The 16,730-nt window shown below is 46.4% G+C and overlaps 1 protein-coding gene across 1 annotated transcript in view; it reads right to left on the reverse strand.

The window, feature by feature from the left end:
- Positions 1–15,529, reverse strand: part of FSTL1 (follistatin like 1) — an 80,382-nt gene extending 64,853 nt beyond the window's left edge. The window contains exons 1-2 of the mRNA XM_084647778.1: positions 15,374–15,529; positions 15,160–15,216 (exon numbers count right to left, since the gene is read on the reverse strand). Coding sequence (XP_084503904.1) covers positions 15,160–15,216; positions 15,374–15,376 — 60 coding nt within the window. The 5' untranslated portion in view covers positions 15,377–15,529. The remainder of the gene's footprint in view (positions 1–15,159; positions 15,217–15,373) is intronic.
- Between the last annotated feature and the right edge of the window lie 1,201 nt (positions 15,530–16,730).

Genomic DNA, 16,730 nt, shown 5'->3' on the forward strand with positions numbered 1-16,730 from the left:
CATTCGAAGCTAAGGCGCCTATCTCTCCCCATGCATTGTATAGGAGCCTAGGTGTCTAATGCAGGCTTTATGGATCACAGTGTTGTTCCTGTGATTTTCTAGGTGCCTAAAAGTTAGGCACCATGATGCTCAGCATGGCATTCATAAGTCTCTCTGAGAAACCAGGCCTTCGCCCTTCCTGCCAGATAAGCATTAGGCGCTCACATCCTGGGTCTTGAGCTCACATCCTGAGCACATATTGAAAATGTTGCTTCATAACCAGAAATGAGAGGCTTCCCAGTTCAAAAAATTCATGCCACCACTAGTAAGAAAAACGTAAAAATGGCATCGCCTTATGTTACTTGTGATCTGCCCCTTGACTCATAGCGCTGTCCTGTTAACCTAGCCTTGCAGAAAGATGCTGCCAACCAAACAAAAGCAGCAACAATGGGGGGGAATGTACGGTCATGCCTCCCTATTCCCCTCAGAGAGCCCGACAGGGTCCATTTAAATGCCAACATGCACGGGCAATTTCTCTTTTCTACCTTTGCTTTCTTTAAAAGGAAAAACAAGGTAATTGAATGCCAAACCCTAAAATGATACAGTATTAAAGTTATAGACTTAAACACAAAGTCAGGGAAGGCAAAAACAAAGGTTGTCCTAGTGACGTTAGTACCTGTATCATATATATACACACATGATAATGGTGCCCAGAGGCCTCCGTCTAGACAGGGTCCCATTGTGCTAGGCACTGCACAAACACATCTGAAGATAAGATCTGCGCGCTGAAGAAATTATTCATTTACTCACATTGCAAATATTGTATATTGTTCTGCTAGGTGTCCCCAAGTGACCCGGTCATACATAGCCTTCCAAGTTCTTTGTCTCAGCATACAAGCAAGTTTTCAGTCTTAGAAGAAATGCTTGTATGGTTGTCAGTTTGGTTATATAAGAATCCTCTGAGAGCACTGGGGAGCAGCACGAGAACTTGCTCTCTACCTGAATCTTGCTAATTAGAGTCAATCTGGGAGCCAGCGCATCTTGGTAGGAACCTGTCATTGGTGTTCCACTGAGATTTCTGTGAGAGGAGACTGTCTGCATGCTGTTTGTGACCACCTCTATTCCAGGAGGACTGGTGCATGTGTATAAATAAAACAAGATACACTTAGAATATACCCAGACTCCATGGTCCTGGGAAGCCAACCTGTATGGCCCCAAAACTCTGCTACCAGTCAGCAGAGGGGCAACATGGTGTAACAAATGGGATACTAAGGTCAGAAGGGCAACAATATATTTAGATGTTCATCTTGGGCTAGACTGTGCTTTAACTGCTTGTGTGAATAAGGGCTCACTAACGTTAGTAAAGGTAGCTTTTAACAGCTTTAAGGACCCTTACAAACAATTACAGATCTGTTTAACTTTAAGCATGTGACTATTCCTATTGTCTTTAATGGGAAAACACGTGTGCTTAAAGTCACACATACTGTGCTATGATTTGCAGATCCTAATTAATACGAAAATAGTATATATGTGCAAGATGGGTGAGTTCACATTATTAGGAAAATGTCAGCATTTGTATTTCTTGAGTTTTGAGTGTTTATGTATATGGGCTCAGTATTACATTAACAGAGGATTTTTGCATTTAATTATATTAAATTTAGCAGATTACTTCTGGAATCTCATAGAGCATAGATAGTAGCAGTGTACAAATATAAAAGTACTACTTTCACAGTCACTTTTCTGCACAGCATTACTTCTGTTTTTAGAGGTAGGATTATATATTTATTTACATAAAACAGTAATAACAACACTTTGTATTTTGCTAGTGTTTTTATCTGAATTTCTCAAAGCATTTTACAATCACTAATTTATTAATCCTCAAAATCTACTGTGCAGTAGGCAAGTATGAGTATTCTCCTTTCTTACGCGTGGAAATATTTTCAAAGTACTAATCATCTGGCTGGGATAATTTAGTTGGGGATTGGTCCTGCTTTGAGCAGGGGGTTGGACTAGCTGACCTCCTGAGGTCTTGTCCAACCCTAATCTTCTATGATCTGCAGCGCCTTTAAAAAAATCAGACCATTTTTACTTGGGTGCCTAAGCATGGCTTTTCATGCCTTCTTTTAGGCCTCCAAGTTGAAAAATTTGGATATAAGTGACTTGCATAAGGTTATACAGTGAATCGGTAGCAGAGCCAGGCATGGAACAGAGTCTCTGAAAAGTAGCTGTTTGCTCCAATCATTAGTCTATAGCCTCTACTTTCCTATACACAAAGATTTTGCTATAAAAATACAAACACACTTTTTAAAATCAGAAGACAGCAGCTGAAATATTTAAAAAATGTTACCGTGTTGTTTTAACAACATCTTCACTGCTGGGGGAGAGGGGGAGGAAAAAAGTGGAGGAAGGAAAGTAATTTCCGTTGGTTGCCATAGCAACTAATGGGAATCGCTAACCCATCTTCTTCTCCTGTCAACCTTAGATAGACCTGTCAAGGAAAGTGAGCAATTCTGCATAGAGCTGCTGTCTAACTACAACATTAAATTAATGGAGAATCTACATTATCATAATGTCAAGTGCCATCCCTACAGCATGTCTCCATTTGTTATCTCTGTGCTACTAACAAAAGCCATGAATAAGTGATAAGCCATGAGAGCTGCTTCCTGCTCCCCTCAGAGAGGAAGCAAGCTTTGAAAACGCATCTCCCCCCCATACACTACCTCAGCTCTGCCTCCATGGATGTCTGTCTCTATCTCTGGGTCAGTCGACAGCATTCAAGTATACCCCATCCCATCCACAAATGAGGGGCGTCCCCATTTTAGAACTTGATTTCATTGTTACTCCCCATGTGCATCTGTTCATTTGTCAATAATTTAGCCCACAGTTGGGCTGGGAAAATGTTATTAATATAACAACAGATAATATAAAACAAGTAATAATAGTCCTTTGCATGTCTACTGCACCTTCCATCCAAGGGTCTCAAAGAGCTTCACTAACGGTAATGCATTTCAGAGTAACAGCCGTGTTAGTCTGTATTCGCAAAAAGAAAAGGAGTACTTGTGGCACCTTAGAGACTAACCAATTTATTAGAGCATAAGCTTTCGTGAGCTACAGCTCACTTCCTCAGATGCATTTGTGATTCTGGCAAGTCCTGGCTATAGGCTTCAGCAGAGGGGCCCCATACAATGTAATACTGTGGACGGAATGTAAACCTGTCCTGATAAAAATCATGATGACCCCAGCTAATTCACCTCTCCAAGGACTCTATGCTGGTGTCTCATACACTCCTAGGCTGTTAGAGCATCTGAGATTTTTCAGTCAATGGCAAAACATTGGATAACAGAGCTAGGGGGGAGGAACCCACTTTACTTCATTGCCATGCAGGCATCTGGTTGACATGTCATCCCCCACTGCCCCATGACTAACTGCACCTCCGATCACTTTCCTCCACAGTGTTTGGAGAGACCATTATATGCACTTGGACAGTTTTGTTCAGTTCTGGGCACCACATTACCAAAAAGATATGGCCAAATTGGAGACACTTGAAAGACACTACCATTCTTTGGCAGGGATTGTGCTATGAGGACATTAAAGAGCTAAACATGTACGGGTTGGAGCAGTGGAGGCAACATAGGTCTGTAATATCTGAAGGGTGGAGATAAGAGAGAGGGAGGGAGGGGAATTACGGTATGTATTCATGAGCCTAGGGCTATAACGAAGACTAATGGGATGAAATAAGGAAAGGGATTATTTATTTACCTTATTTATTTATTTATTTATTTGAGAAGAAGAAAAAAAACTTTGGAGAGATATTAGGTTGTGGCATTGTCTCTGCAAAGAATAGGAAGGAGGCAGCATAAAATGGGACACAGAAAGCTAGACTGGACAAGACACTAATGACCAGGATTTGCAAAAGTGACTACTGGTTCTTGGCACCAACTTGAGACACTGTGAAAGGGTCAGTTTTTCAGCAGGTGGATGCTTGGCAAATTCTGAATCTCAGGCCCCTTTAAAGAGTCTCAGGTTGGGCAGTAGCCACATTTGAAAAGTGTGGCTTAATAAGTGCACTGTAGGGAACAATGCTGTATGAGAGAGAGTGTGCTTATCCTGTCTACACACACTTCTTGGGTGACTGAAAACATTAGGCCATCCTGCCTCTAAAGCATGAGGCCATGTTTATTATACTCCAAACAGGCCCTCTCGGCTAATCAGAGCCAGCCCTGCACCACCAGATTGTCAGGCTGCCCTATAATTAACTTGGCTGCTCTGTAGGTAACAGGACTGAGAAAACACAACAAACCCAGCCATCTGCACACCCTTATTAGAGTCCTGACTCTTCAACATAGCGACCACAGAGACCTGCACAAGGATTCTTTCAAGAGCACAATACAGACAGTGCGAGTGAGTCGGGGATGTGTAACAGCATGACGAGGAGTACAATACCTCTTCTCTGCCCCCTGCTGGAGGTGCCCCCACCCTGACACACCTGTCCAAAGAACTGTGTCACCTGGGAAAGAAGGGCAGTGAACTTAGGTCTCCAAGCACTTCCATCAGGCATTAGCAATCCAGACTCCTTAGGTGACATAAAAAAGTTTGCCCGCTTCTCCTAAGAGGTGGTGCTGGGGCAGCAGAGAAGCTCACTGGGCCTAACTCAGAAAACCCAGCCCCAAGTCATGGCCTGACAATCTGACTGCACCTTCAATTACAATGTGTGACAAACTTTCTCTGTTGTGGATTGTGACAGGGTGCTGGGCAGAGGGTTGCATATTCAGCCCTCTGTCACCCCTATTCCTCATTAGGGGAACAAACTAGAGCAGCTGGAGGTAACCTGACCCTAATTGGGGAGGCAGAGACAGCTGCTAATTACCCTGGGGCTGCATCAAAGCCTCAGGGGAAGGAAGCCAGGGGAGAGCAGGAGGAAAGGGAAAAGGCAGGGAATGGAAGCACAGAGGTAGCTCTCCCCTCCCTGCAGATAGTGAAGGGTTACTTGTACATGGTGAAACAGTGGTGGGAACAAGCCTGAAATAATGTGCACCAGTGGTTACTAAACCCAGGGTCTCAGAGTGACTTTATGAACCTAGCAGAGGCAGAAGCCAAGGGGGCCCTGCCACACTCTGCTACATGGAATTAAAAGTCCAGGTGGCCATTTTTGAGATGAACGTCTATTAACTGTTACTGGACTAGGAAGGGGCTGGCAGCAAGACCACACACACACACCCGCTCCTGGTGAGCTGGGACACTCACAGTGGTAGCGGCCCACAGTGTTGTTTTCACAAGGTAACAATAATCAGATCTCTTCCCAGGTGAAGCTGGTTTTATCTGGGTGGATATAGTGCTGTAGCTGACAACCCTGAACACTGAAGTCCCTTCTTTGGCCACAGAATAGGTGCAGCCTGGGCAATGTCAGAGCAAGCTTCTGACGTGACATGACTTAGCCCCACCTGGAGCCTCACCTGCAGGGGCGAAAGGGAAATGGAGTCTCTGTGGCAATTCAGTGCTTGGCCTCTCTGCTGAGACGGCCCCCATGAGTACCCTATATGGAAGGTTATTTTATTATGCCTCCTACCACCACCTCTAGGGATAGGAACGAGCTCACCAGCTCACATCACATGCAGCAACCAAACAGCCATCAGAGGAGAGTAACTTGCAGTTTCTCTCCTACAGTGTCAGGCCTGGTCCACCTGTAAAACTTAGGTTGGTGAGGCTGCAGCACTCACGTGACAAATCCACCGCCCGGGTGCCGTAGTTAAGCCAACCTAACCCCTGGTGTTGACACAGCCAGGGTGACGGAAGAATGCTTCTGTCAACCTACCTACTGTCACTCGAGGAAGTGATGTTCCTACAGCGATGGGAACACCCCTTCCATCACCGTAGGCTATGTTTACAGAGTTATGCCAGCATAGCTACACCGACCTAGCTATACAACAGGAGTCCCCGCAATGTAGACAAGGTCTACGTCCTCCAGGAAGTGTAGTAATGCACTTACAAGGGTTCCTGTACACTCTCATGCAGTCTTTGGGTTTCCTGGGACATACTTCCTGCTGGGTCAGAAACAAAGCAGTCCAGGGCAGGGCAGTCACAAGCTACAGTATATAGGGTAGTAGGAAGTTTGTTACCTCATTCCTGTACGTAGTCCCTGTTCATAATAAAAGGTTTTATCTTGACACTGGTCTGCCCGTCAGTAAGATATTACAGTTTCTGCTGTTACAGGCCAAATTCAGACCAGTGACCTAAGATGAATGGTCCAGTTTCACTACTAAGCTGTCCAGATTCCTGGATTCAATGAACTGTTCTCCAACATGGGTCTACCCCCTTTGGAACTGGATTACAATCCTTTCAAATCATCCATTCCCACTGTCCCTGCAGGATGTTCCTTCTCCCAAGCACAGACAACACTCCAGAGGTGGCCAACATGACCCCTGAGCTTTGAAGGCTGGAAACCAGTTCTTCGTATACAGCGCCCTTTCCTCAACCACAAAGGAAAAGAGCAGCCAAAGACAAGGCAGAAGAAGAAAGCCCAAAGGTAGCTTGGCACAGCTGTGAAGAGTTACATCATGCAGCAGGAAAGCAGTTGGCTTCGGGCTACAATTACCTGTGCTCAAATGGCAGGGGTCCCAGTGGCACAGAAAGGCCTCTAGGAATTGCTTTCCAGACTGATTAGTCATCTAGTAAACAGCCCCAGACTGTACACCTGGAGCAACACCCAAACTGTGCACCACCAAGGGCCATGCTGGCAATGTGCCAGCAACTTGAGGGCTCTGCCTCATTTGTATCTGTCCTGATGTACGCGTAGAAACTCCTCGTTTTTCACCTGAAGTCTTAGGAGCTGATCAGCTTTATCCTTGTGCAGAAGTTACAAGGAGGAACGAGCCAAGGGCTGTATTACAGGATCCTGAGAGCCAGATTTGGCCCTGAGGTTGCAGTTTGTTGGACCACTGCTATAGATGGATATTTATTGTCCCATACTGTGTCCTGAGGATGGACAGATTTCTTAGACTGGCACATATCTCTCCAGGCTTCAGTCTCGCATCAAGCTACTCTACCTCCCACTCCAACTGACATTCTGAATCTCCACGGACTTTCCTACTTGGCAGGACAGGCACCTGAGAAGACTTAACTATGAAATCAACAGTGAATGGAGCTTTGTGATGAAGGCTTATGGTTTTGAGTTCTCACCAATATTTACCAGTGAAGGCCAGTTAAAGAAATACTCACACAAATTTACAGGCAATCTGCAGGGAGTGAGTGTGACCTACTAGCTACCTCATCAAGAATTTTGGCTTCTAGTCTTAGCTCTGTCACAGATTCTGTGTGACCTAGAGTGTAAAATTACGAAGAAACCACCTTTGGCTGCAGATAATCTTTCCAGCCATCAGCATATCTTGAAAGCCAATTTCTGGGGAAAATCATCAAGAACAAGATAACTCCAGCAGTATCTAGAGTCCAAATGTCTCTGACCTATTTAGTTGAGGTTCTGGTCTGGGAGCTGTGCAGACACTGCACTGGTGATGGTGACTGATGATCTCCTGTCAATGGATGAAGATTAGGTGCCCATGCTTCAAAGTTCATGGACTCCCTGGTCACACCTCAGTCCCTCCTCTGGCCTGCTCCAAACCCTGCCCTAGCCTAGCTTGGGACAGCTATGGTGGAGCACGAGGCGTGCACAGTCACCCTGCATTCCTACTCTGAAACCTTCCCCTTTCTCTTGTCATGTTACCTAGTCTTTCAAATCCTCTGTCTGCACTGATCGCCCCCTATCTATTAGAATTGCAGGAGCACCTACCTAGAGATCCAGGTCAGGGATCAAGGCCTCACTGGGTTAGGTACTGTATACACACATAACCAAAAGATAATCTCCACGCCAGAGAGCTTACAGTTTTAGGGTGGTATTACTCGGAGTAATGGGATGAAATAAGCAAAGGAAAATTTAGGCTGACCAGCAGGAAAAGCCTGCTACCTATGAGAACATTAGACAGTATAATAGTGTTTCAAGGGAATGGTTGGAGTCATACCATTTGGGACAAAAGTGGACTGGGTACAGCCCCGGAGCACACACTATGGGGAACCAACCAGTGCTACTCAGCAGGAGATGGACTGGATGGGACCTAACAGATCTTTTCCATCTGTAACTCCTATCTCTTGGCTGTCTGGTTGCATTATGGGTGTGTTTCAGGGAGCAAGGGAGGAGTAGTTTACTCCCCAGTGATATGAAAGCCATTAAGCCAGCTCCTGCTTTCAAACCAGCCTTTAGTTTGCTTCACCACCACATTTGCTCAGATGCTTGAGAATGGGATTGAGGGATCCAGATACAGCTGAGCTAAGGAGACATGAGATCCCCTTCCCTGCAAATCCACCTGACCCCTTACCCTTTCCTAGCCAGCTCGTCACAAAGGAGCCTTCAGCGTGAGTCCTAGCCCAGTGAGTCCCAATACCTTTGCTGTGACTGACTGGTCACAAAGGCTATTCTTTAATTTAACTGTACAGTAACTAACAATAATCAGCAACAACATTCTTGGCCTCCAAGTATTTACTGCTGGAGTTAGGGAACTAAGGAGTGGAATAGGAAATCATACTTCACAGGGCTCAGGGGATTGGGAATAGGCTCTGCAGACATTGACCTCTAAGTAGCTGGTTTGAGTTGCAGACCAAGCAAATAATAATCAATTATTACTATCTGATGTCTGCTCAGTAGCCTGGTCTCAGCCCAATTCAGAGTTGTTAGGAGCTCATATTGCTATCAGTGCCAGCACAAATGACAATGATTATCTTATATGTCTTCTATGGTGCCCATCACCATGCGTTTAAAGCACCTTGGAATCTGAACTGGCAGTTCCAGCAGAAAGATCAAGGACTGAATGGGTCACAGGCTGGAACTCCCCTCTGACCACTAAAGAAGGTCAGGATTGAGGCACATTGATGGAGTGACAGGTGGGAAAAGCTTGCACCGCCACAGCCCATACTGTGTTTTGTCTGTGCTTAAACACAGGACATAAGCCTCTAGGCCTGGTAATCCAGCACCTTATTCATTATCTACATAAAAAGATTCCAGGATTGTCGGTCTGTGTGTCACTGTTACGTCTGCTCAATCAGTGTGAAGTGATGGAAACAGCCACACGCATGGCTGAGCACTCTCTCTGTTCAGAATATCACCAGGTTCAATTGTCACTGGGATTTGCGGTCCGTTACCATCTAATTTTTAAGTTCTCAACCATTTTGGCCCTTTTTTTTTTTAAAACACATGACTTTATGACTTACACCCCTGTGACAGCCAGGGTTTTCAGTTGCTAGTTATTTATACTATGGTAGTAGCGCCTAGGAACTGCAATCAAGGATCAGGGTCCCACTGTGCTGGGCTATGTACAGATATGTACAAAGAGGACAGTTCCAGCTCCAGAGAACTCATAACTGATAGGACACACAGGATGACATAGAATACATAAGAACCCATATCCACAGCTCAGAGCACCCACAAACTCTGCAAAAGTTTAGATCTAGATACAACTCTGCTGTTCAGACCCGTCTCTAAAATAAACCAGAGTATTAACAGTTTTAGTCTTTTCTTTTGATAACACTAAAGACACCAGCCTGAGGGATAAACCTTTACAAAGAATGTTCACTTTATTCTTAGATCAGCTCAGACTCTGGAATATGGCAGAAACGTCTATAACAGAGGCCCCTGTGGAGACAGACACAATCTGGCTGAACGAGGCACTTCTGGGAATCTCATCTGGCTCATGGGATGGGATGTGAAAACAAAGTCTGGTTAACAGGAGTCACATTACTTTGGAAGGATGCATCTGGCAGAGTTTTGTCACAAACTTTCATCTGTTCAAAGAAAAATGTTCCTCAACATGTAACACCACACAAGAAAGATCAAAGGTGCCCCAGTCCCTCCTGATGGGGAAGCAGCTGCTCCAATAACAGCAGCTGGAGCCCAAGCAGTAGGCAACACTAAGAGTTTCAATCACTCCCCTTGTCTTGTGTGGGGAGGGGATCTGCACACTACGCTGCCTCTCACCAGCAGCTCCCTGTTAATTACAAGCAAAGAATTTGTGCTCTGGCAGATGAAGGCCCTCACTGCATGCTGGTGAATTTGCACAGCCCAGACTTGTCAGTAAACAGCAGCTTTGTTTGCAGAGAGATGCCACAGAGTCACATACACTCATGCATTACACACCTTACATTTGTCATATTCTGAAGCTTGCAATATCAACCCTTCCATGAATTTAGGCTGCTGAATTCATGCTTGGTAACATCCCTACATGTAGGCAGTATGGTGTAGGGGTTAGAGCATGGCACTGGGTTCTTGGGACAGAGCTCCGAGGTTCTAGTGCTGACTCACCTGCCGATTTAGACCTCAGTCCTGCAAGGTGCTCAGCTCTCTGGCCTAATACAGCACAGCACTTAAAGTTAAGCACATGCTTAAGTGTTTTGCTGGATTGGGCCAAAGGATTCAACACCCTGCAGGCCTGAGCACTTGCTGTGTGGCACTTGCTAAGTCACTTCTCTCTTTCTGTCTAATGCATTTATAATGTGCTCATCACCATGGACATGTAGGTCCAACTACCTGCCAAATAGAAATTTAAAGGTAGGATTCCAAGGCAGTGGATGGTGTCAGAGCACAAATATCAGACAGGACAAAATTCAGATAAATGTTGAGTCTGATATTGCTTCCCGGGAAGTCAATGGCAACATTCCAATTAGCTTGAAGCCATGTCTATACCAGTAGACAAAGGCATGCTGTAGTTCTGACACGCATTAGCTGGTGAAGGTAAACTACTAGGGTTGACCCCTGCCAGCTAACACATGTTCAAATACAAATTGTCCTGTCTACAATAGGGTTTTAACATGTCATAGTTATACTGTATGTTAAAACCTGGTAAAACTTTCCGATATATACAAGTCCTCGGACCCCGTAAAGACAACCAAACAGAGTGTCTGGATTTATTTCTTGTTAACTGGGTATTTACATACTATTCCTTCAGCACCCAGGGATGAGATGTGCATCATATAGGAGACTTAGAGGCTTAAGGATTAACTTTTAATACACTCATTTTCTTTCCCATGGGAGAGGATATGGAGAAGGAAAAAGATATTTTGAGTCTCTCTCTCTCTCTCCTCTCTTTTATCCTATCCAGTCACCTCACTATAAACTCTGCTTCCCAGAACCATCCCCTGTACCCAGAAAAGGGACTGCTTGGGTTCATAGCTGGCCTATTTTCATGGCAGCCCCTGTGACACTAGCATACAAATCTTGCACTGAGATCCTGATCCCTCCAACTGAATCATCCAACACGACCAGGGGCAGGAGGGGGATTCCAGATGCTGACCCCAGAAGAGAAAGATAAACAGAACTACATGAGCTTGATAGCTGGATTCCATCTGGGTGGTAGGGCTCAGGATCTATTGCTCTTGTGATTGTTACGGAGCTTGGCCAAGAAAATCTCCCACGGTTTGGCAAGTCTACAATTTTTCAGTCTTCACAAAAGAATCCCAGGAACCTTTTTCGAAGCAATTCTCACGGAAGATTACTAATGGGCCTAACAATAGCACTGGGGTGAGCAGAGGATAAAAATCTAGACAGGTAGGGAGACCTATACTCCAGTGGAGCTTAGTAGCAATTTTGCCTACATAGGGACTACAGGTTTTAATGCCCAGTGTTAATTTATGAATACACTGAATGGCACTGAACACAGAATCCACCAAAAGCAGACAACAGCTAGAGAAGTGATCATCTCTGAAATCTAAAAGAGGCACACAATATGTTTCTATGATGTGTACTTAACTGCAGAACAAAACATACTTATATTTATACAATATTATTGCATGTCACAGACATAATAATAATACATAGCACTTAGATAAGGGGTTTTAACTTCATAGTGTTTTCTAAACACTAACTAGTTAGTCTTCAAACACAACCAGCTCTTCATAAGACAGGTAGGCCAAGATTTCCCATAGTGTGTGCCAGTCATATATAGGTATCTAAAGGGTTTGATTTTCAAAAGAGCTAAGCACTCACCAGCTTCCATAGACTGAAGTGGAAATGCAAGGTGCCTGGCACTTTTGAAAATCAAACCATCTATTTAGATACCTAAATCCCACTGAACAGCCTAACTTTAAACCTGGTTTTGAAAATTTTGGCCATTAAGTTTTTATTATCCCAATTTTATATATGGGAAGATTAAGGCACAGAGATATTACGGTGCCTAAATTTGGGCATCAAAAAAATTAAGGCACCTACAAATCCTTTCACATTAGCAAGCCTCTGAGTGTGACCCCCCCCCTTATAAATTAAAAATGTTTTAATATATTTAACACCATTATAAATGTTGGTGGCAAAGCGGGGTTTGGAGAAGAGGCTGACAGCTCATGACCCCCCACATAATAACTTTGCGACTCTCTGAGGGTTTCTGATCCCCCAGTTTGAGAACCCCTGGGCTACCCAGAATACTAGTAGCACAGCTGGCATCAGGGTCCAAATTCATCCCTGATCCAAATCCACTAGCTCCTACTCTTGTGCACAGACCACTATCGTGGTTATTATTTAACATTTATGTTGCAGTTGTACCAATGCACACCGTCTTACAAAGAGATTTTGACTTATACATTGACCAGAATTAATTACAGTTTGTTTACTATTATTTAGGCCTTGTCCACACTTGTTTACCCTTGTGGCGGCGTGTAGGGTACACGTAGCTATACATCATAGTGACGTAGGCAGGCTGAGTCCACATTCACTGCAGTGTGTACCTACACGTGGAAGGCTCCGGCCTGGGGAGGCAGTGAGGAAAGGCTCCGACAGCGGGACACTACACTGCTAAAAAAGGCAGTGTAGACTTGGGAAGCACTGCTTGGGTGTTTAGACTCTAGAGAACCATGTAGAATATATACCCTGGGGGTCATGCATGTATGGCACTCTATGCTACTCACCTAAGCAGTGCCTCACCATCTACCCTGCTATTTATACCCATGCTATCTGGGCATGTATTATCTGTACTCTACACGCCACTCTAAGGCTATGTCTACACTATAGCTGGGATTGATGCTCTGAGACAGATCCACTGTCAGTCAATTTAGCGGGTCTAGTGAAGACCCGCCAAATCAACAGCAGATCGCTCTCCAGTCGACACCTTACTCTTCTCGTCGGGGGTAGAGTACGGGCAGTCGACGGAAGAGTTTCTCCCGACAACCCCCCGTGGTGTAGACCCTGCGGTAACTCGACCTAAGGTACGTAGCTAGAGTTGCGTAGTGTAGGTCAACTTACCACGGTAGTGTAGACATAGCCTTAGTGTTGACCTACCCTGTGGCTACATCTTCACTGGGAGCTAGGGGCGTGATTCCCAGCTCACAGAGACATACTTGTGCCAGCTCTCATCAAGTTAGTGCATTAAAAACAATAGCGTAGCTGCAGTAGCACGGGCAGCCGCAGTAGCAGCGTGCGTTAGCTTCCCCGAGTATGTACCTGCAGGATCCGGGGAGGTTTGTACTCAAGGCAAATAGTCTATGCCGCTGATTGCCACAACTCGTGCTGCCACAGCTACACTACTCTTTTCAGCACACTAACTTGATGAGAGCTATTGCAAGTATGGTTACATGAGCAGGGAATCACACCCCCAGCTCCAAGTGTAGACGTGCCTAAGAAGATGAACAAAACTGCTTCCTGTTTGAATTGCAGCTTCTTGATGTATGGAAATAGTGACTGTGTAAGTATGTCCGGCACTAAGAGAAGGCTAGTATTACTGTATTATTATGCACATACACATGTGAAATGTTAATACATGCTATAGCTCAAATCCACTCCCTCTCAGTTTTCATGGACGCTGCACTAAGGCTGGTTTGGCAGTGTTAGCTGTGACCCCATCACCTTTCCATATCGCCTCCATTCCTGGCATGCCACAGTACTCTGAATTTTTCATCTCCTCAGCAAGATGCTGATATGTGGGGGAGTTTACTGGAGAGCTTTAGTTTCTGGGATTTTAAAAATCTTTTGTATTATTCTAAATCCTGTCTCTGCCATAACCATGGTAGAGAGGACAATGGATGGGAGGCAAAAAAATCAGCTGTTTTGTTGGAAATCAGATGTGTTTATACATTTTTAGGCAGAGCCAAATTGTGATGCTTCAGGGTGCGGCTAGCCATCTGTAACAAATGTGAAGGGGGATAAAATGCAAGTGGAAAGAAAATTCCCCCCCAGGGATCTCTTTTCTTCATAAACACACATTCTGTTTCTCTCCCTAGTGCAGCTTGAGTTCATTTTCTTTAAATCACTTCCACATTTTCCTGCTGCAATTATAAAATAGTTGGTTTCAGACCTCACTTTCACAAAGGCTGTAGCACTGGGAATTCAGATACCGCTTATTTTCTATCACCAGACTTTTGGGTTTATGAGTTTGGAGTTAATGGCTTTTAATTCCTGAAGAAGGTCAATGCAGTAAAAAAGGAAATGTTCAGAAAAAGTACAGTCTCACTTTAAAACTTGAAAGCATGAAAATGCAGTAATATAAACACAAGCTGATCACACGACAGGACTTAGGTTTTGGCAGAGGTCTAATTAGATTTCAGATCTAATATACCTCATGGGAACAAAATTCTGTTAAGCTTTTTAAAATATGAAAACGCACTAACAGTAAACCAGACAGATGTAACTTTAGCTCCCAAAGGAATACATAACAAGGATTTCCATTCACACTTATATGCTGAAACTTTCACCCCAAGGGAAAAAAAATTACTTTTCCCAACTGTGGGTGTATTTTTCACCAAATGAAACTGCTTGAAAAGCTTTGGAGGGAGAAACTGTTAATTGTTTAAATTGCTCGAAGGAAAGTGTAAATCATCCAGGGCGCTTTTCTGAACCCCCCAGATCCATTACTTCCTCCAAATACCCATCCCCGCCATCTATTCTTTCCCCAAATCCCCCTGCGCTGGATGCTTTGTCTCCCCTGGTAAAGGCAAACATTTGCTTTCACGCGCATCCGCTGCCTAGATTTCTGCTCCCAACTTTGCAGCGGATCAAAACAGCTCACAAGTCGGTGGACCACGAACACGAGCCACCCCCAACTATCCCTGGGCTCTCGTCTGTGTTTGCAGCTACACTTAAGAACATGTCGTGTTCGTGCGCGAGCTGGCAATCTAGTCCTCGTAAAAAGCGCCCAGGGGAGCCCGGAGCCCCGCACATACCTCAGCGTGCAGCCGGGCGACGGCCACAAGGGCAAAAAGCGAGAGACTTTTCCAAATCTGCAAAAGAGAGAGAGAGAGAGAGAGATGCGTGTGAGGGGGGGCTGGGAAAGAAAGAGGCGCCCCAGAAAACTTCCCCAGGATCCCCTCTTCTGAGGTCCCCTTCCCCACCCCTCCTACCACCAGCCTCTCCCTCCCCAGCCGCCGCCCCGCTCACCATGTTGCTCGTGGCTCGGGCAGAGGGGCGCGAGTGGGGCGGGCTGGGCGAGAAGCGGAGAAGGGACCTTTGCTGCTTTTTCCTTCTTCTTCTTCTGGAAATTTGATCAGGGCGCTGGGAGGGAAGCGCTCTGCTCCCCGCATCTGCCTCCAGCTCCGCCCCTCCCGGCCAGCCCCCCCCCCGGGCCCCCTTCACCCGCTCCTCCCCCCGCCCCGCCCCGCCGTCCCCCACCCCCATGTGCGTCCCGGCGGCTGCTAACCCGGGGCCCGCGGCGCGTGTGTGAGCCGCAGCTGACTCCTCCCGCTCCGGCTCCGGCTCCCTCGGTGGGAGGCACACAGCGCTGCTATGGGGCTAGGAGCCATGGGGCTGAGGGAGGCTTTCCATGCATCCCTACAACGTGCAGGCACAGGCCCTCCCGAGCCTGCCAGCCCCTCCTGGGGGGCTTCAGGCTGTGCCACGGAGTCAGCGTTGCCAACCCCCTCCAGGGTTGGCCCGGAGTCTCCAGGAATTAAAGATGAATCTTTAATTAAAGATGCTGTCATGGGATGAGACCTCCAGGAACATGTCCAACCACACCTGGCAACCCTACAAGGAGAGGAAGGTGCTCTCCGGTCCGGGGAGGGGTGTGGGGGGAGTTGCCGAGCAGCTGGAAGGGGGAAGAAAGCGGGGTGCAGGGGATGAGTCCTCGCCTGTGTCTCCCCCAGCAATGAAGCGAGGCTGCTCCGATCTGGGTGGGTGGGAGCTGCACAAAGGGAGAGGGGGTGTAGCAATGACATAGCTAGGAGTTGAATTTGGGGGGGTGGGGGAGACCCAACTTCTGGTAGATGGGCAGTCACGCTAGCTGGACCCACGGTGTGAGGCGCCCCAGGGGCACGGAGGCTCCTGCTGGCTCCCTGGTGGGCAGAGGGGCAGTCACACCCACCCTGCAAGTAAGAGGCCCTGTGGGGCCAGGCCCAGAGATGCCGGACGTCTTGCGGTGGGGGCTCCAAGTAGGGTTGCCAACCCTCCAGGGTTTATCCTGGAGTCTCCAGGAATGTTAGTAAGAATTATGTCATGTGATGAAACCTCCAGGAATATGATCAGTGCCCTCCCACCTCCCAGCCCGGCGCCACATGCTCGCGGGCTTTCCGACCTGCAGCAAAACAGCTTCACAGATTCCACTGCTGCAAACGGCTACAATGCCCCACCCCAGGCAAAGGCCACGACTGGCCTGCTGGCACTGCTCACACCTGGGCTCAGGTCTCCACGTGACAGCAGCAGCCAGGCTCAGGTAGCAGCACACGCCTTAGCTGCATGTGTCGAGGAGGGACTGGATTCAGCATGGCTGCTCAGGGCCTCTCCAGGAAGGAAGTGGTGC

This window comes from Lepidochelys olivacea (assembly GCF_965140295.1).
Source record: "Lepidochelys olivacea isolate rLepOli2 genome assembly, chromosome: 1".
Taxonomy (NCBI): domain Eukaryota; kingdom Metazoa; phylum Chordata; order Testudines; family Cheloniidae; genus Lepidochelys; species Lepidochelys olivacea.